We start from the raw sequence: 18,244 nt of genomic DNA on the forward strand, positions 1-18,244 counted from the left end.
AAAAGGTAAACGTATAACAAAAAGAAGAAGAAAAAAGAACAATAATGTGATAAAAATAAAAATAAGAAGAAGAAGAAGAAGAAGAGTAAAAATAAACAAACGTCCTTTTTTTTATTTAGCAATGCATAATTTTCGCTCAGCGAGCCTGTGGGCAAAATATGCTCCTTCCAAATTAGGACTGGAATATCCAATTTCTATTCAACTCTACATAGAAACCCTAAATTCTACCTAGAAAACCAATTTTTATTCAATTCTATATAGAAGTCCTAAATTCTACCTAGAAAACCAATTTTTATTCAACTCTATATAGAAGTCCTAAATTCTACCTATTTGACCTGATAACTATGTTTATTACAAAAAAAAAGGTAAATCTACCTATTATATGCTTTCTAGCCTAGATACGAAAAAAGCGATTTCCGATGGATATGATAAATAAGAGTGTAGGACTTTTATTGTACGATTCAAAAAATTGTATGAAGAATAGATCATGCGATCCATGAAGAGCTAACTAATAATAATAACAATAATAAATCAGTGAAGGAAGATAGGATGAATATCATATTTCATATACAGAACAATAGAAAAAAAAAAAAGCTAACTATTTCAGTCAAGGTACTATCAATATGCTCAAAACCAACTGGTTTTGCTTTGTCCACGTTGTTGATAACCACGTCCACTGCCTTGATAACTACCATAGCCTCCACTTTGATAACCATAGCCTCCACCACTATATCGATGCATAAAAAAAAAAAAAAAAGGAGAGAGAGACACATGAATGAGTACAATCATTATTTTAATATATCCTCTCTATTATTGACTTACTCAGCATCATAACCGCCACGAGACTGACCATAATTGCCTGGACCACCATAATCATTATGACGACGGAAATCCCTTGTTTGACCAAAACCACGTCCACGTCCACGTCCACGACCACTGTATCCAGATTCCCTTACAATACTTTCGAGCCAAGTAGGTAATTGTTGTTTGGCTTCTTTCAAGATATCCACCAGATCACGAGCAATGTTCTTGTTATTTCTATTGAAGAATGCAGTAGCCAATCCAGTATTGCCTGCACGACCTGTTCTTCCAATACGATGAACATAATCATCAATACTATGAATTAAATATATATATATATATATATATATATATATATATATATATATAAATTAAAATGAAGAAAAAAAAAAAAGGAGTGTTTTCAACTTACTCGGTTGGTAAATCATATGAAATGACATGAGTCACATTTGGAATATCCAGTCCACGAGCTGCTACTGCTGTAGCAACCATAATAGGTGCATTGCCAGATCGGAAAGCTTCTAAAGCATTTTCTCTTTCACGTTGTGTACGGTCTCCATGGATAGAAGTAGCAGGGAATCCAGCTCCATAGAGATAATCAGATAGAGCATCCGCCATACGTTTCGTTTCCACAAATATCAAGGTCAAGCCACTATCAGAAGATTGTGCATAGAGGATATCCAGTAACGCTGATTTCTTATCTTCATCTTCAACGTATCTAATAAATAAAAAAAAAGAAGTCATTATCAGTTCCTTGAAAACAATCTATGGTTTTTTTTTTTTTTCGTATTTACTCGATCTTTTGTGTAATATTTTCCGAAGTTGCACCAACACGACCCACCGATAAAAAGATGTATTCCTTGAGAAAGTCTCGAGCCAACATTTGAATGTCTCTTGGAAAGGTAGCCGAAAACATCAAAGTTTGACGATCCTTGACTCCAGGCATATCTTCCCCTTCCACAATACGACGAATCTGAGGTTCAAAACCCATATCCAACATTCGATCAGCTTCATCCAAAACCAAATACTTGATATTTGCCAAAGAGATTCGTGCTCGTTCAATAAGATCCACTAAACGACCAGGAGTTGCCACTAACAGATTACATCCACGATCAATTTGTCGAAGTTGAAATCCAATATCAGCACCACCATAAACCACACAAGGACGAACAAAGGAACGATAGGCAAACTTTTTGGCTTCATCATAGATTTGAGATGTCAATTCACGAGTTGGGGCAAGAATCAATACTTCAGGATAAGCTTTGCGAGGACGATAACCCATAGGAGGACCATTATCTTGAGGAGGAGGAGAAGGACCTTCGGAGAATAAGCTTGAAAGGATTGGAAACAGAAAACCACCAGTTTTTCCAGAGCCTAAATAAAGAATTCAATAATAATAATAATAATAAAAAGAAAAGAAAAGAAAAAAAAAGTTCAATTTCCTTTACTAATAACTACAATGAAAAAATATTTAATTACCTGTTTGAGCACAAGCCATAAGATCACGATTACCCAGAACAATAGGAATGGAATATTTTTGTACAGGTGTAGGAGTAGTATATCTTGCCAATTCTATGTTACTTAACAGATTAGGATCAATAGGAGGTGATTGAAACTATTTTTTTTTTTATAAAAAAAAAAAAAAAGGAAGTTATTAATCAAGATCTTTCCAATCTATCGGATTTATTTGATTCCAAAGCATTACTTCAATAATAGGTTCAGGTACATCTCTACCCGTTGCTTCCACAGGAATATTGTCGTACTTGTCAAAATTGATACCAGTATGAGTCACTTCTTTATCTTCTGCAGTTCCAAATAGATCACGTTCCATACGAGGATTACGAGGAGCCACATGGTGTACACCTTCTTTCCAATATCCTCTTCCATCTTCACGTTGACGACTACCATATCCACCACCCATATGTCCACCACCACGTCGTCCATATCCACCATAGGAGCCTCTTTCATCGAATTGAGTTCTTCCATAACCACCACTTGATCGTCCACTCCAATCACCATCACCACGACCACCTGTAGAAGCAAAGTCTGAGTATCCTTCATTCCACCTATTTTAGACAAGAAGAATAATGGTTCAACTTATTCATTTGTTTTTTTCTTTTTATTATTATCATTATCATTATTATTATTATTATTATTTTTGTTATTACCTATTATTATTGTTTCGTCTAGGGTTTCTCCAGTCTTGATTCCTTTCTGTTTGGGAACTAGTTGTTGACCGCATATGAGGAGGAACATAACGTCTTGTTCCACTTTGGTTATAATTTGTATCCGAAAGACCTACGTCAGCTTTATCAATGATATATTTATATTGATAATTTCATTTCAACACGAAGGAGAATATTGAAGAAAAAAGTGGTTAGTTCATAGTAAATAATAGGTAAGTATGAGTGCAACTGTATTCTCAGTAACTTTTTATTTCTCTTTCTTTATTTTGTTTCTTACCCATACGCCGATTTAAGTCCCTTGTAGTAGCGTTTTCATTATTGCTCATAGTTTAATTAAACAATAAACAGAAAGAAAAGAAAAAAAAATAGTTTAGTGAAAAAGTCAATGACAAAATGTATTGCCACTACTGCGGAGTAGGAAATGGGCCCAACATCGTTCCCACTACTTTTATCTTAAAAAATTGGCAATACAACAATAATAAATAATATATTTTCAAATGAATATGTCATATTCACTCAATGGATACACTTTTTTAATATACAATCTTACATAACCATTGTTATTGATATGATATCATATTTTAAACCGATATCATCATAATTTGACTTTTACTGCTTCTATGACACACAAAAACGAAAAAGGGATAATTATATTCATCTCATCTTGATCTTTTTTTTTCTTTTTATATTTTTATCTGGTAATGGAAAAAAAGAACATAGTATATAATGAACTTTTTTTAAAGCTGAAGACTCTGATGGTCATCCTCAGCGGACTTGGAATACCAACAGTATGCATGAATTTGCTTTCGAATATATGTATATAAAAAAAAAAGATGGAAGCTTTGGTATTCTTTCCTTACTATTAGTAGAAATAAAAAGAAAATGAATGAAAACGATGATTGATTATCAGTATCACAATTGGCATTTTTATAATTAGTATGAGAAAAATGATAGCAATAAATATGATGTAGTATTGAGACAAATTTGAGACGGTGATCATCCCTTCTGTCAAATTCACACTTACCTTAATCATGATTGACAACTTTCATTGCATAACAAAGGAAAAGTAAACAAAGATGATACTAATATAAAACCTCTGTTTTTTCCTTCTTCTTACTATTATTGAATATATTCTTGGATATGAATATTAACTTTCTATTCTCGTCTAACATCATCCATCATCCATCATCATCATCCATCATCATCATCCATCATCATCATCATTGTTTCTAGTAAAGAAAAAGACGAAAAAAAAAACTATAAAGTACAATATATTCCAACAGGGAAATAAATTATTTCAATATAAAATATAAACTAAAACTAAACATATATAAAAAAAAACTTGTATGTACAATGCGACTATAGTAAGGGTAATTCGGAATAATAAAGACAAGGATCAACATTCATATTCTAAAAAAACTATCCTTCAAAACAAAGAATAACTAACTATACGGTATTCTTTTGATTTTCCATTTCTCGTAATACGTTTTCCAGCTTGATTTGAGCTTGTTCTACCTGTTTCAACGCTTCGACTGCTGTATGTTCTGTTCCTTGCATTTGGTCAACGTTGGCAAAATAGGACTGGACAAGTTGTCGTGTTTGATGGCTGATATCATGATCGTTTGATGCCAAGTGTTTTAACAAAGTATCCATATCCATAGTTTCGTCAGGTTTCGTTTCTAATAATATATTAAAGGAGAAGAAAGAGTTGATGAATAACAATAACAGAAAAAGTATACATTTCCTTGTAAGAAATGTAACAAAAAAAAAAAAGAAGAAGAATATATATTGTTTACCTTTTGTAAATCCAACATGAATACCTTCCTTCAAAAGAAATTCATCAATGCCTTCGATTACTTCATTACCATTGGCTTGTACAATATTGTTGATAATAGTATCATAATCTAATGAGGGAGGTGATATTGAAGTAGTGAGAGATGAAGACATTATTAAAAAAAAAAGTAAAGAAAAAATAGAGAGAAATCAAAGAAACAGAGGAACAAAAAAAATTATATATGTAGTGATTTTTTTGAATCACCGATGCAATCGAACAACAAGGAATTTGATGATCTACAGTTCTTTCATTTTATTATATTTTTGTAACCAAAAAAAAAGGAGTAGCAGTAACAATGACAATAAAGAGGTGTATACAAGTAATGAGGATAGATATGATGTATGTGAGTGTATGTGTATAATTGAGAATAACATAAGAGAAGGATAAAATGTGAAGATGAGAAGAAAAAAAAAAAAAAAGACAAAACAAATATACTATTTTACAAAGAGCCTGTCACTGTCAAAATATCATTAGCTTCGATAATGCTATAACAAAAGAAAGAATAATCATTAATATCATGATGAATCATTTGATAAAGTCACTTACTCAACCACACTGAATTCTAAAGAGCCATCGTCCCCACCAATACTAGCACCAGAATCCTTGAGTACCCATTCACCATGTTGGCTTCGCTTTTCAGCTTGTTCTTCGTCATCACCTGATGTTTCGTCATTGTTATCATTATCATCATCTTCAGACGTACGCCATTCATATTTTTCACTAGAGATACGTGACTTGGGAATTGATGCATTGAATGTACCATAGATCAAAAGACCAATATGATCCTGTGATTGTAAATTGATCCTACCCACTATAATGTTTTGTATCAAAACAAGTATAAGAATAAATATATGACATACTGAAAATACTATTTCGCTCTTTTTGTTTCCATGGCATGTCTTACCTAATTTGGATCCTTTCTTTGGTTTCCATACAAGTAATTTCGCCTTTATGAAAAAGTGACAGAACGGAGAATCATATAATACCTTGCCCTTTTCGCCTAGCAATTCCACATCAGAATGAGCCAACACGATACCGTCTACCTCAGGAACATGTCTATAGAATAAATAAATAAAAAAGAATAATTAGCTAAATAATAATAATAAAAAAAAAGAAACTGTGTTTTTGTCATTGCCACCTAGTAACCCATCCCCCCTCTTCTTTTTTTTTTTTGGTATGGATCTAAAGATCTGATCCCTATTAACATCAATCACTTACTTCATCAAAAAGGCATTAAGGATTTCATTCACACCATCCATAGTTTTCCCTGACCACATAGGCGCAAGATGAATGTACAACTTGATGACCACTTCAGAGAAAGAAGACAAGCCAGTTGGAAGATTGACTTGTGCTACAGAGGTTCGACGTTTACCAGAATCCACCACAATAGCATGACTCTTGTGCTTTTTTCGGTCCTTATCCTTGTGTTCTTTTTTTTCGTGCTTGTGTTTACGTTTCCTTTCGTCAGTGACCATTGTCTATATGTATGTGTGATAATGTAAAAAAAAAAAAAAAAGGAAGGAATAGAAAAAAAGTAGAGGAAGAACAAGAAAAAAGGACAAAAAAAAGAGGTGATAGCGGCTATAGAAAAAAAAAATTTTGGCCTGTCAAAAAGTGGCTGAGCTGATTTTTTTTTTTTGAGTCTATGCAAAATGAATAAATGTATTGAATCAATTTTATTAAGGTAATATAAAAAGTTTAATCTAATCCAATCATGCGCTGTACAATAATATAAATTTCATCATCATCATTACTCTTTTGAAGGTAATTTAAACTAATATCTATCACTAATTGTACATCATCCAAAATATCAGCCGGTAATTCAGTCAGATGTGTGAGGGTCATCAAAGGTTCATATAATAACAGATTTCGTACAAGTTTGTCTCGGATCGATAATCTTGCCTTTGGACATAAACTATTTCCATCAGATTCTGATAATACAACAAGTAAAAAGTTTAATAATCGTTGCACCAAGATCAACATCACATTCTTTGCTTGTTCCGTCGATTTCTTTTCATTTTGTTCCAGTCTTTGTTTCAACCTTTGTCTCAATTTTTGCCTTTTCTTGCGAGATATTACTTGTCGCTTGAATTTCTTGCCTTGTTTTTGTTGTTGTTCCTCTTCTTGTAAAAGTGATTGTCGAAGTTTGCGAGATTTGACCACCCCAAGTACTACCTCTGTACCAGTCTTGCTATTATATCCAGTATCACTATCCGTCAAGCCACTACTTTCTCCTCCAGAAGTCATATGAGTATCCATATCTTTTACACCAGTCAGGTATCCACTATCCATTCCAATATATTCATATTGTAACTTGAGTTCTTCAGATAAAGAGATCAGTGTGTTCACCATTGTTTGTACCATGTCTTCCTGATCAATATCGTTGGTCCCTTGAACGTCTTGACAAAGTTGTAGGTATAAATCAAATAATCCGTCGATTTCTGGTGCATCTGATATCATCAAGAGGTCCATCACTTGTTCTGTAAATGTTTCTGACTGACCAACTGTATCTACTATGATTTCATGACCATGTATCCGCGTTTGAATCCCAATCTTCAAGAATTCCTCCATCATTTGTTTTGCAAGTGGGGGAGCTTGATCATAGAGTCCAACACACTGTAAAATCCATCGAATCGGCACAGCCAGCTGTCGTCGTTCTTTGTTCAAGTTCATTCCTAAAGTCGTAGTAGTTGATGTTGTCCATAAATTCCTCCATGCTATTATCAGATGCTGTTGTTCAGATCCACTTAGTCGTGTCATACATTGTAGTAAAGATGCCATACCAGAATCTCTGACAGATAGTAATAGATGATAGTCGGTGGTCCATATATAAGAAGATGCAAGACCTATTATATCCAATGGTTCGGTTGTACAAGGTATTGTATAAAACCATTCAAAGTGAGCTGGTGATTCCAGTAATTGATGATATAATTGCGATGCTACATTTGGTGATGCTGTTTGTTGTTGTTGTTGTTGTCCGTTCTTCATCAAATCGTTCGCAGCCTCTGATAATAATGTTTCCAAAAAATGACGATAAAACCAAGATCGGGAGACTTTTGAATCAGAATTGGTATCTTTCATGTTGTCGCATAAATAATCAAAGAGTGTGTCCATATAATTTTTCGTTTTACATCGTAGCAAGTCGACCACCAAAAATTGACTTGATAAATGAGTTCCCTCGCCAAAATATTCCAATAAAATCCTTCCAGCTCCTGCTGCTGTAGATACTACACGTTGTGTCTTTTTCTGAACCAACCAGGCCAAAGTGTCATCGGATGATTCGCGAAGTAAAGTTGGTACAACTACAGAAGCATAAGACAATGTATTTCGATTGATCAACGCTGATTGTAGATGTGAGCTGAATGACGATTCCTGACCTATATTGTTCCCTTCCTTGTTTTCAAATTCTTGGTTTAACTGTTGAGTAAGCCAGTGCACATATCGTTCAACTATTGCCGGTGATGCCACACGTAAACAATCCATAGTCCAAGTCTTTGTCGATGGTGATGATTGAAGTGTCATTCGTTGTAATATTTTACTCAATCCATTCACTAGTATCATATCGTGTTTGGTATTAAATTGAGAAATATTGATTTCTGCCCCTGTCTTGATATTGTATGCAGTAGTTGCTGGTGAGATAGTATCATCGTAGGTCAAGTTGAAAGCTTGAATCCAAGCGTAATATGGTGCAAGTCGCATGTTATAAGTTGTCGATCCAAGTAAATTGATGAGAGTATTAATAATGAGTTCCATATGGCACCCAAAGATATCACGAGCAGCCCAATCCACTAATACCATATCCAAAACAAACTTCTTTTCTGAAGGGTAATGATCGTGTATAAGGTTCTGTAGATACATATCGAAATCTGCTGGAGAAAGAATGCCCATCTGTTGTACCCATCCTTGTGTCCTTTGTTGTAATATGAGAGATCGAGTTCCATGATCCAAAGATATATCACATAACATATTTCTAGCCAAAGGATTGACATTTATATCAAGAGATATCTCCTTCTTCGGTTGCTGTTTGTTCTTCATTTGTTTCTTTGATTTTTTCGATTGGCGTTGATTTGATATCCCTGACTCCCAATAATAATAATAATAATAATAAATAGATAAGTACAGTTGAATTTTCTATTTTTTTTTTTTTCTTTTTTTTTTTTTTTTTTTTTTTACCTTTGTATGCGTGCCGATAAACAAAAAGGTTCAATAAATGAGTCAATCGAGGATAACGTGCCTGTTGAGATCTGATCATATTTTCAAGTGATATTAAAGCTAGAGTCATTTCATTTTTGGTGAAGTGTTTCCGTAACAATGTGCCACCCAATTGGTTTTCTAATTTTTCCGTCAATTCCAAAGCATTTCCATTTTCCAACAACACCAAGACATCTGTCAATTGTTCCCAAAATGTTGATTCCATAGTGAAGAGAAAAGTAGTTTTGATATCGGTGTCTTGTTGTTGTTCTTCCAAGTGACAAAAATTGAGCCAAATATGACAGGTTATAAGAGGTAGTTTGACGCGTAAAAACTGTAAAATAGATGATGCCCAAGTGGAGACAGATACTGTATGTTGTTTCTTTAAGCCCAAAGAAAGTCCATAGAGATAAATTAGAAATGTTGTAACAGAAGTCGAATGTAACAAGTTCCAAGTGTTGATAGAGAGATGATAAGGATAATCAAGTAACCAGTTGAAACCTTCTTGTTGTAATAATCCACTAATACAAGATCGTAAAGCACCAATGATGACTGTATTGGTATACTGTACACCGAATTCATCGTCTGCATCATGAATAGATAATACTAGTTGAACAAATATATCAAAGAAATGATATGTTTCGCTCGTGTTGGAAGGATATCTGAAGGCAGCATTGTTAATCTTGTTGAGTTTTTCGCTACTGTCACAATACTGAAGTGCAATCAAATCTTCGGTAGATAAGCCTGAACCACCTTGATTTAATAAACTACTGAGATCCATAGGTAAAGCATGAGAATTGTATTTCGTTAAAAAGAGAGAAGAAAAGAAAGAAAATAAGCAAAAAAAGGAAAAAAAAAAAAAAAAGTAAGAGTCGGGAATTGAAAGCGAGGGCTTTGTCTTTAGGCAGTAAGAAAAAAAAAGTTTTTTTTTTTTTTTTTTTTTTTTTTTTTATTTGTTTCCTTTTATTATTCATTTTTAGATTATGGTAAAACTCTGCGTTCTTTGTTCGAAAAACCGAGCTGTTCTCAAGCGACCTAAAACAGCACAACAGATCTGCCAGGATTGCTTTTACTATGTATTCGAGACGGAAATTCATAACACTATTACCGATGCAAAACTATTCAAACGAGGTGATAATGTTGCTATTGGTGCCAGTGGTGGCAAAGGTAATGGATCAAAAATAATATATAGAAAGAGTATAACTGATTAAATCTTTTTTTTTTTGATGTTATATAGATTCTACTGTATTAGCCCATGTCATGAAAACATTGAATGATCGATATGACTATGGCCTTAATATGTTTTTACTTTCTGTAGACGAAGGGATCACTGGTTATCGGGACGACTCACTGGAAACTGTTAAACGAAATCAACAACAATACGACTTACCACTCAAAATTGTATCTTATCAGCAACTATATGGCTGGACCATGGATGAAATTGTGAAAGAAGTAGGATTGAAGAATAATTGTACATACTGTGGGGTGTTTCGACGACAGGCATTGGATCGTGGATCAGTAATGTTAGGTGTAGATCATATTGTTACTGGTCATAATGCTGATGATATTGCAGAAACCATTTTGATGAATAGTAAGTTGTATATATACATACATATATATATATATATATATAAAATGATACTAATTTTTATTCTATATATATATATTTATTTATCCATAGTTTTCCGTGGTGATGTTGCTCGATTAGGTAGATGTACTGAAATTGTTACTCAAGGAGAAAGCATGATTCGACGATCCAAACCATTCAAATATACTTATGAAAAAGAAATTGTTATGTATGCTTATTTCAAGAAACTGGATTACTTCTCAACCGAATGTATCTATTCTCCTAATGCTTATCGTGGTCATGCTCGTACTTTTTTGAAAGATTTGGAAGCCATTCGACCAAGTGCTATCATAGGTATAATATATATATATATATATATATATATATAAGAAATAAAAATATTGATTTTCCTTTTTTTTTTTTTTAGACATTATTCATTCAGGGGAAGCTTTTGAAATCAAGACTGGAATCAAGATGCCTACTCAAAAGACTTGCGAACGATGCGGATATATGTCTTCCAATGATGTATGCAAAGCTTGTGTTCTTTTGGAAGGATTAAATCGAGGTTTACCCCAATTGGGAATTGGCAAGGAATCAAAAGTGGTAAAGAATAAAAAGGATAATAAAGAGACAATGATAAAGTTTTTTTTTTTTTTTAATGAATGATTATTATTATTTCTATTTTAGCGAAAACAAATAGCGGAATCGAATCAACCAGATCAACCTTTACCAACTATTCAACATTTCTCCACAATCAAGCGTGACAATGCTAGTCCCGACATGATTCTACCCAAAGATCCTGCTCTTGTTCATACCCCACCTCCACGTGTTCCCACTGGTATTATTGATGATCAACAGAAACCTACAGGAAAGAAAGATTTATCTTGGTGAATGAACTTGATTTTGTTGAATACATATATATGTATATATATTAGAATTTAAAAAATATCTGTATTATTTTTTGAATAAAAGTTTTCTTTTTTTTTTCGATCATTCATGTCTCCATCGGGAAGGGAAAACAATAATCCGTTCTCGCTCGCTCGCTTTCTAATTATTTTTTTATTTTTATTTTTAAATTTTTGTAATCCGTCCATTTTTGATCTGTTTTCCTCTTTTCTTTTTTAATTTGGAACTCGACCCGAATAACTTATCTGACTCTCCTTTATCTTCATTTGACATAATACTCCTTCGTTATTTTGTTGCTGTCTTGACTCCTCTTCTCTATCCATCGACGACCTGTATTCGATGTCTCCCCTGGATGACCAACAACAACAACCACAGCTAGATCTGACTAGACAGTCAGTGGCCTCCAAGAAAATGCGTATGACACTTGCCTGTGTTCGTTGCAGGTAAACATTTACAATAATAACTATCAGCTTTAATCTTTTTGTTATTATTATTATTATTATTATTTTAAACAAACAAAACTAATTTTTCTTATTTCTTTTTTTTTTTTTTTTGGATATACTTAGATCAAAAAAAGGTAAAACATTATATTTTTGAAACACAAGACTTTATGAATTAACAAAACTGTCATTTTATACATCATACTCATTTGTAACTTTTTAACATTTAATAGTGAAATGTGACTTTGCCCATCCTTCTTGCACAAGGTGTGCTCAAGCCAAAAGTAAGTAAAGAACTTGTAAATGAAATAAAAGGATCTCACTCTTTTTTTTTTAATGTGATGACAGCACACTGTTCTTATGAAGGTTCTTCGACTCAGGTAGATCTTTTCAATATTGTGAAACTCAATGAACTAGTTGGTACCTTACAGAAACGAGTACAGTCATTGGAAGAAACTGTTGGCGATATACATCGAAATACACAAACATCGACTGATACCATAGAAGAAATGACTTCAAATACAATGACAGCTCAAAATACTACTATGGTATCAAGATCACTATTACAAACTGATAAACCTAGAATTAATCAATCTCAACAATGGTCTCTATCTCTTACTCCAACCGGTTTACGAATTGATACTAATGTCGTCGCTCTTCCCAATTTGTATGAAATTCTACTCTCAGGCGTTTCTCAACTTGACTTGGAAACTGATCCTACAATCACAAATCAAGATAATATGGATGGATCATCATCTTCTCCTATACCCTCTAGTCTGTCTGTTAATGGAAATCAGGATACACAACAATTGCGACAAAGGAAGTCTTCTTTTACAACTACTGACAAAACAACTATGGTAGCGCGCAAAACACCTTTATGGCGATCTCGGTTGATGACGTTCCCATTATATAGTTCTTGGTCATCAACAAAAGATCAAACTTCATCCGATTCCTCTTCTCTTTCAACACATCATCAATATGAACACTATGTTAATGATACTCCCAGTACGACAACACTATCCGTTTTGGAAGAAATGATCAATATATATTGTGAATGCTTCTTGTGTTTACCTGATACTGGTTATGGTGGGACAATCATCGAACGATACCTTTCTGGAACATTAGATCCACTCTTGGCAAACGCTATTTTTTCATGGTCAGCCAGACATGGGGCTATTTATCACGATCTATTTCCTGGGAAAGATCCAAATGATGTGGGAGAATGCTATTTTGCCATGGCTAAAGATTTACTCAAGGACCGATTCATGATTCCAGCTATTGACACTCTCCATGCACTCTTGATTATGTACATCTATGCTATTGGAAGACCTCCTCATTCAAATTCCGAAGATAATAATCGGCAACAAGGTAGTGTTGAATCAGAAGCTTATATATTCTTAGGTTTGGCTATTCGGATGTGTCTGGATTTGAAACTTCATGAAGAAAGGAAACCTATCTTGAACGGCCAAGATAATAGGATGGATGATGATACGAATCAAAACAATGATGGTGACAGCAGTAACAACAATGAAGAACGATTACAAGTGGAACGTTATCGGCGGTTTTTCTGGGTACTTTACTTTTTGGAAACACTTTGCGCTGTACATTCGGATCGACCATTCTCTCTACCATCTGAAGATCAAATAACAGTAGCCTATCCCAATGTACTTGACAATGAATTAGGTGAACGACGATGGAGAACAGAATTCATGATGAAAAGAATTCGTATCACTCATATTTATCGGAACATTATTCAACGAACTGCTCAAGAAAAGTTACCTTTATCATCAATATCTGAATTGGATTCTCGTCTTGGTGAATGGTACAAGGAATTACCTGTGTATCTACAATATCAACAAGGCGATCTTTTACGGCGGAACTGGAGAAGTACTTCTTTTCGAGAACAAGCATGTATCAAGCTCAACTTTGAATACCACTTCCAACGGTGTCAACTTTATTCGGTCTTCCTTACGAAACAGAAAATCAATGATAACATACGAAGTGAAACTGATGATGATGGCGATGATAACATGGGAAACAACATCAACACTGATGATGATATGGGCGACACTCTTTCCAAAACTGCATCACTATCGATGGAAAACATGGCAAGAGAGGTTTGTATTACTTCAGCAACGATGACAGCAGAATTGATGGAATGTTGGAATCAATTACAACAACGATGGTGTCATTTCTCTTTGGAATCTCTCATGATGGCTGTACATATATTTGAAATGCTTCTCAAGAATCAAGATCAAGCAGAACAAGCCAAAACTCATCTGACTACTATGCTAAAGATTTTACAAGTATCTCCTATTCAACATCATCGATATGTTATTCTAGTTATGACTCGGATTCAGCAACTCTTATACCCGGATGATTCTACATCAATACAGAATACCTTCAAATCTGGAAACACCGATAATACTGCTGAAGTCAAGGATGGAATAGGGGAACAACAAAGTGCATATCAACATCTCGATCAATATCAGCAGCAACACCAACAACACCAATCTCAATTTCGATATGAATATCAAACTATGGAGCAACAAGAACAACAATTATTTCCTGGTCACTCTATTCATCAACAAACTGCAGACTTTTTTACCTCATTTCGCATGCACAAGACTGATGGGATGATTGGCGCTAGTCTCAGTGATCTTCCTTTCTCCGATTTCTTGTACAACCCTGTCATGGAAATCCCCTCACCTTTTGGACCTTATTCAGCAACTGGTACAGGAGCAATTTCTTCATCAGCATCATCAACTACACCATTTATGCACTCAACTACATCCTTATCAGCATCATCTTCGTCGATAGGATCCGGTTCGTCTAACCTATCTTTACCAGGCTCTTCAACAGGAACAACAAACGCTATTACTCAATCGACGATTGGTATCTCTTCATCACCATCATCATCATCGTCATCATCATTAACATCATCCTCACCGATACCAACAACAACAGCAACAACAACAACAACAGCAACAACAACAACAACAGCAACAACAACAACAGCAGCAACAACAACAACAACAGCAACAACAACAACAACATCAGCAGCAGCAACAATGATTACACATCAGGATGTCCCATCTCAGGAAAATTATAACAGATGCAATTCTGCATCCTCAATTTGGACAACATTACATCAACCGGCATATGCATCAAATGGATTCGATTATATCCCCACCAGAGTACCTTTGCAGCAACACCAACAGGATCCTAGGAACCAACATGATTCTTCTTCTATCGTACTTTCATCGAACCAGTCTCATAACAAACAATAACAAGATGATATGCAACAATACTCCTCCGATCAACATTGATGATTCTTTTACATTTTTTATCATACCATAGTATAGTGTAGAATAGAAACAATGAATCATTTATATATTATATTGCCCTTTTTATTTATTATTTGTACCATTACTGTCCATTACTTTTTACGATTACTATTGTTATTATTATTGTTTCTATTCCTATTAGTTATGTGATTTTTGATTGAATAAACTATGAAGATTGTATACCATTATAATAGAAATATAAAAAAAAAAAAAAAAAAGTCATAGGATTTTCTATTATGTTTAATTATCGGATCATCATGGGGTTTAAAACAATTGTTGATGCAAGAAAGAAGGGGGGAAGGCGCCTTTATTGACATATGTGTCCAAATTTGATTCATGGGGGGGGGAGAGGAAAAACATTTTACAAATATATAGAGTACCTTCATATGAAAACATGAGCGCCAACACTTCACACACACATGTATAAAAAGATGAAGATCAAATGAATAAATTATAATGATAGCCACATAACGTTAGGACTTCTTTTTATTTTTGAGTATAAATAATAATGATGATAATGATGATGATACTAATGAATGATGATGATGAAGATTATAATATATTACTATAAAAAAATAATAAAAAAAGGGGGGGATGTAGTAATGGCAACAGTGTCATGCAAAAAGAAGAGAGAGAGAGGGGGGGATATAATATTTTTTAAAAAAAAAAAAAAAAAAAAAAAGGAAGAAAAAAAAAGGAAAGAAAAAAAAAATAGAGAGAGAAGAGGGGGTGAGGAAAAAAAAACTATATGGAGATGGCCATGTTTTCACTATCTACAATACAATCACAATCGGTATAACCAAGGGAGTCGACAATGTTGCTTTCTTCGGCCTTCATAATACGCATGATTTCAGCAGCGGAATAGTTGACGATACCTTTTGCAACGGTAACGGTATCCTTGACACCTTGATTTGAAGTATGATGAACGACCATACGGACAGCCTGATGTTCGACAAAATTGCCTTCCACCTTGGAGATAGAGTGAGCATACAGTGAAGTGGGTGATTTCTGTTTGGCGGCACCCATAGCAATTTCTTCGGCTACTTGAGTATCGATATGGATAGTACCAGCAGTATGAAGACCATGGAGAATCCACCATTTGCGATCAATCAGAGGTTGTGGTTGTGCAACAAAACGGGTATGAGGAGGAGCAGGGTTGGCATCGGCAATGATGGGTAGGATGTTTTCGGGCGTCGCTCCACGAGCAATCACTGTGGTCACACCAGCAGCAGTGGCAAGGTCAGCAGCAACTAATTTGGTCACCATTCCTCCGGTACCTAGAGCAGAACCTGGAGCTGTCACTTTGATTTCTTGACGAAGGGCTTCAATATCTTCACATACACGGATCGGTCGGGCATCAGGATTTGTGCGTGGATTATCAGTATACAAGCAGTCCACATCTGTCATCAAGAATAAATAATCAGCTTTCACCATGCCGGCTGTAATGGCTGATAGGGTATCATTGTCTCCAAATTTGATTTCCTATTGCAATAAAAAGAGACAAGAAAAAAAAAAAAGAATAAGTTAATATTGTTTGATGATTGGATGATTGTGATGATTTGATGGATAAAGTAAAAAGATATATAGATATATAAAAAAAAAATATGATGTATATAAAGGATTCTTACCGAAACAGAAATAGTATCATTTTCATTAACGATAGGCACAACACCCATATCCAATAGTTCTTCAAGACAATTCACAGCATTTAAATATTGTGTTCGTTGAGCAAGATCATTCTTAGTAAGTAATAATTGAGCTACAGGCTGATTGAATTGACCAAATAAATCATCATACATACTCATCAATCGACCTTGACCAACAGCAGCGATAGCCTAATTTTTTTTTTAAAAAAGAAAAGAAAAAAAAAAGGATGATGTTGATGATGAGTGATGATTGATTATTTTCGTTTGATTTTTTTTTTTTTAAAAAAAAAAAATGAATGATTTGGTGATGCTCACATGTTTTACCTGGACGGCTGCAAGCTTCTTTGGTTTTTCTGACATATTGAGTCTTCGTAATCCAGTTCCAACAGCAGCACTAGTGACCAAAACCACACGATGACCAAGTTGTTTTAGCCTTAAAATAGTTTCCACAATCCTTGATAAATTACCCAAAAGAGGATAATGTGTCTTTTCATCACAAATAGAAGATGTACCCACTTTGATAACCAGTGTTAATGAAGCATTAGTAGGACGATGAGTATTTTGAATATTTCGATAAACCACCATTTTTTGATTTGATATATAAGAAAAACAATATAAAAAAGCTTTTTTTTTTTGAAAAATATACAGTAAAAGATAAAGAAGTAAAAGAAAAGATAAAAAATAAAAAAAAAATGAGGGACCGCTCAGACTATTTATATGCAACAAAAAAAAAAGCTCGATCATCCCGCCATTTTTTTTATACCCCCCAAAGAGCATGATTTTTCAGGGAAATCACTCATAACTAGTAACAATTATCTCCTGCTTGATAATTTCATCATGATTACTTTATAAAGTAAAGATGAAAAATAGATAACGATCAAAAAGAGAAAAAGAACCTGGGGACCCACGTCAAAAAAGACCATAGGAGCGTGGTTTGAATAGAGAGAATACTATAAAAGGTCAAGACTATTGCATCACTGGTAAATCTAAAAAATCTTTTCTGGGGACGCACAAGCCAGAGAATTCAAAATAGAAATGCAGAAAAATCATTCTACATCCTATGCTTTTTCGGCGTGTTCACATGCTCCAATTGAATTTTTACTTGATATTGATTAACTGATTGTTTTTATTATCTATTTAATTGATTATCTACATTTGATTATTATTTCAGATTGGTAAAATCGTTTTAAATAGAACTGCTTTCTTTCAACTTTTTTTTTTAAAAAATATATCAACAATCATCCAAAAAAAAAAAAAAAAGGATCAACATCATATCAATAAACAACTCTGATTATTATATCTTCTATATAATCCTCCCCCCAAAAA

At 34.0% G+C, this 18,244-nt stretch overlaps 6 protein-coding genes across 6 annotated transcripts; 2 read left to right on the forward strand and 4 right to left on the reverse strand.

Annotated features, from left to right (window-relative positions):
• Positions 1–420: 420 nt before the first annotated feature.
• On the reverse strand, positions 421–3,344 carry BX664DRAFT_292550 (P-loop containing nucleoside triphosphate hydrolase protein). The gene is made up of 8 exons (XM_051541994.1): positions 3,265–3,344; positions 2,970–3,108; positions 2,507–2,867; positions 2,281–2,416; positions 1,596–2,175; positions 1,214–1,519; positions 823–1,116; positions 421–727 (listed from the first exon to the last, which is right to left on the reverse strand). The coding sequence occupies exons 1-8, from the start codon at positions 3,311–3,313 to the stop codon at positions 628–630; spliced, it is 1,965 nt and encodes a 654-aa protein (XP_051403417.1). The 5' UTR covers positions 3,314–3,344; the 3' UTR covers positions 421–627.
• Positions 3,345–5,052: 1,708 nt separating this feature from the next.
• Positions 5,053–6,342, reverse strand: BX664DRAFT_275738 (uncharacterized protein). Its single transcript, XM_051541301.1, has 4 exons — positions 6,040–6,342; positions 5,726–5,877; positions 5,368–5,632; positions 5,053–5,306 (listed from the first exon to the last, which is right to left on the reverse strand). Exons 1-4 carry the CDS (start codon positions 6,294–6,296, stop codon positions 5,261–5,263), a joined length of 720 nt encoding a protein of 239 aa, XP_051403418.1. The 5' UTR covers positions 6,297–6,342; the 3' UTR covers positions 5,053–5,260.
• A 136-nt stretch (positions 6,343–6,478) lies between these two features.
• Positions 6,479–9,814, reverse strand: BX664DRAFT_383500 (uncharacterized protein). The gene is made up of 2 exons (XM_051549119.1): positions 8,995–9,814; positions 6,479–8,897 (listed from the first exon to the last, which is right to left on the reverse strand). The coding sequence occupies exons 1-2, from the start codon at positions 9,791–9,793 to the stop codon at positions 6,520–6,522; spliced, it is 3,177 nt and encodes a 1,058-aa protein (XP_051403419.1). The 5' UTR covers positions 9,794–9,814; the 3' UTR covers positions 6,479–6,519.
• A 169-nt stretch (positions 9,815–9,983) lies between these two features.
• BX664DRAFT_325761 (cytoplasmic tRNA 2-thiolation protein 1) lies at positions 9,984–11,572 on the forward strand. The gene is made up of 5 exons (XM_051544093.1): positions 9,984–10,179; positions 10,250–10,603; positions 10,694–10,933; positions 11,007–11,182; positions 11,267–11,572. Exons 1-5 carry the CDS (start codon positions 9,996–9,998, stop codon positions 11,468–11,470), a joined length of 1,158 nt encoding a protein of 385 aa, XP_051403420.1. The 5' UTR covers positions 9,984–9,995; the 3' UTR covers positions 11,471–11,572.
• Positions 11,573–11,652: 80 nt separating this feature from the next.
• On the forward strand, positions 11,653–15,466 carry BX664DRAFT_356448 (uncharacterized protein). The gene is made up of 4 exons (XM_051547885.1): positions 11,653–11,928; positions 12,052–12,062; positions 12,159–12,209; positions 12,274–15,466. Exons 1-4 carry the CDS (start codon positions 11,825–11,827, stop codon positions 15,213–15,215), a joined length of 3,108 nt encoding a protein of 1,035 aa, XP_051403421.1. The 5' UTR covers positions 11,653–11,824; the 3' UTR covers positions 15,216–15,466.
• A 488-nt stretch (positions 15,467–15,954) lies between these two features.
• Positions 15,955–17,574, reverse strand: BX664DRAFT_378120 (glutamate 5-kinase). The gene is made up of 3 exons (XM_051548812.1): positions 17,234–17,574; positions 16,901–17,107; positions 15,955–16,754 (listed from the first exon to the last, which is right to left on the reverse strand). Exons 1-3 carry the CDS (start codon positions 17,501–17,503, stop codon positions 16,017–16,019), a joined length of 1,215 nt encoding a protein of 404 aa, XP_051403422.1. The 5' UTR covers positions 17,504–17,574; the 3' UTR covers positions 15,955–16,016.
• Positions 17,575–18,244: the final 670 nt, after the last annotated feature.

This window comes from Halteromyces radiatus (genome assembly GCF_025201355.1).
Source record: "Halteromyces radiatus strain CBS 162.75 chromosome Unknown BX664scaffold_2, whole genome shotgun sequence".
Lineage (NCBI taxonomy): Eukaryota > Fungi > Mucoromycota > Mucoromycetes > Mucorales > Cunninghamellaceae > Halteromyces > Halteromyces radiatus.

What these genes read in the sequence shown, in the direction of transcription:
- BX664DRAFT_383500 (XM_051549119.1), bottom strand. Translation starts at nt 9,793, where the DNA reads ATGGATCTCAGTAGTTTATTAAATCAAGGTGGTTCAGGCTTATCTACC. An exon ending in TTATCGGCACGCATACAAAG is followed by an intron (nt 8,898 to 8,994) that starts GTAAAAAAAAAA and finishes ATTGGGAGTCAG; the next exon opens with GGATATCAAATCAACGCCAA.
- BX664DRAFT_356448 (XM_051547885.1), top strand. Translation starts at nt 11,825, where the DNA reads ATGTCTCCCCTGGATGACCAACAACAACAACCACAGCTAGATCTGACT. An exon ending in AAGGTGTGCTCAAGCCAAAA is followed by an intron (nt 12,210 to 12,273) that starts GTAAGTAAAGAA and finishes ATGTGATGACAG; the next exon opens with CACACTGTTCTTATGAAGGT.
- BX664DRAFT_325761 (XM_051544093.1), top strand. Translation starts at nt 9,996, where the DNA reads ATGGTAAAACTCTGCGTTCTTTGTTCGAAAAACCGAGCTGTTCTCAAG. An exon ending in AGAAACCATTTTGATGAATA is followed by an intron (nt 10,604 to 10,693) that starts GTAAGTTGTATA and finishes ATTTATCCATAG; the next exon opens with TTTTCCGTGGTGATGTTGCT. An exon ending in TTGGCAAGGAATCAAAAGTG is followed by an intron (nt 11,183 to 11,266) that starts GTAAAGAATAAA and finishes TTTCTATTTTAG; the next exon opens with CGAAAACAAATAGCGGAATC.
- BX664DRAFT_292550 (XM_051541994.1), bottom strand. Translation starts at nt 3,313, where the DNA reads ATGAGCAATAATGAAAACGCTACTACAAGGGACTTAAATCGGCGTATG. An exon ending in GGACTTAAATCGGCGTATGG is followed by an intron (nt 3,109 to 3,264) that starts GTAAGAAACAAA and finishes TCATTGATAAAG; the next exon opens with CTGACGTAGGTCTTTCGGAT. An exon ending in TCATATGATTTACCAACCGA is followed by an intron (nt 1,117 to 1,213) that starts GTAAGTTGAAAA and finishes TTTAATTCATAG; the next exon opens with TATTGATGATTATGTTCATC.
- BX664DRAFT_275738 (XM_051541301.1), bottom strand. Translation starts at nt 6,296, where the DNA reads ATGGTCACTGACGAAAGGAAACGTAAACACAAGCACGAAAAAAAAGAA. An exon ending in AAAGAAAGGATCCAAATTAG is followed by an intron (nt 5,633 to 5,725) that starts GTAAGACATGCC and finishes AAAACATTATAG; the next exon opens with TGGGTAGGATCAATTTACAA. An exon ending in TTAGAATTCAGTGTGGTTGA is followed by an intron (nt 5,307 to 5,367) that starts GTAAGTGACTTT and finishes CTTTTGTTATAG; the next exon opens with CATTATCGAAGCTAATGATA.
- BX664DRAFT_378120 (XM_051548812.1), bottom strand. Translation starts at nt 17,503, where the DNA reads ATGGTGGTTTATCGAAATATTCAAAATACTCATCGTCCTACTAATGCT. An exon ending in CAGCCGTCCAGGTAAAACAT is followed by an intron (nt 17,108 to 17,233) that starts GTGAGCATCACC and finishes AAAAAAAATTAG; the next exon opens with GCTATCGCTGCTGTTGGTCA. An exon ending in ATGATACTATTTCTGTTTCG is followed by an intron (nt 16,755 to 16,900) that starts GTAAGAATCCTT and finishes TTATTGCAATAG; the next exon opens with GAAATCAAATTTGGAGACAA.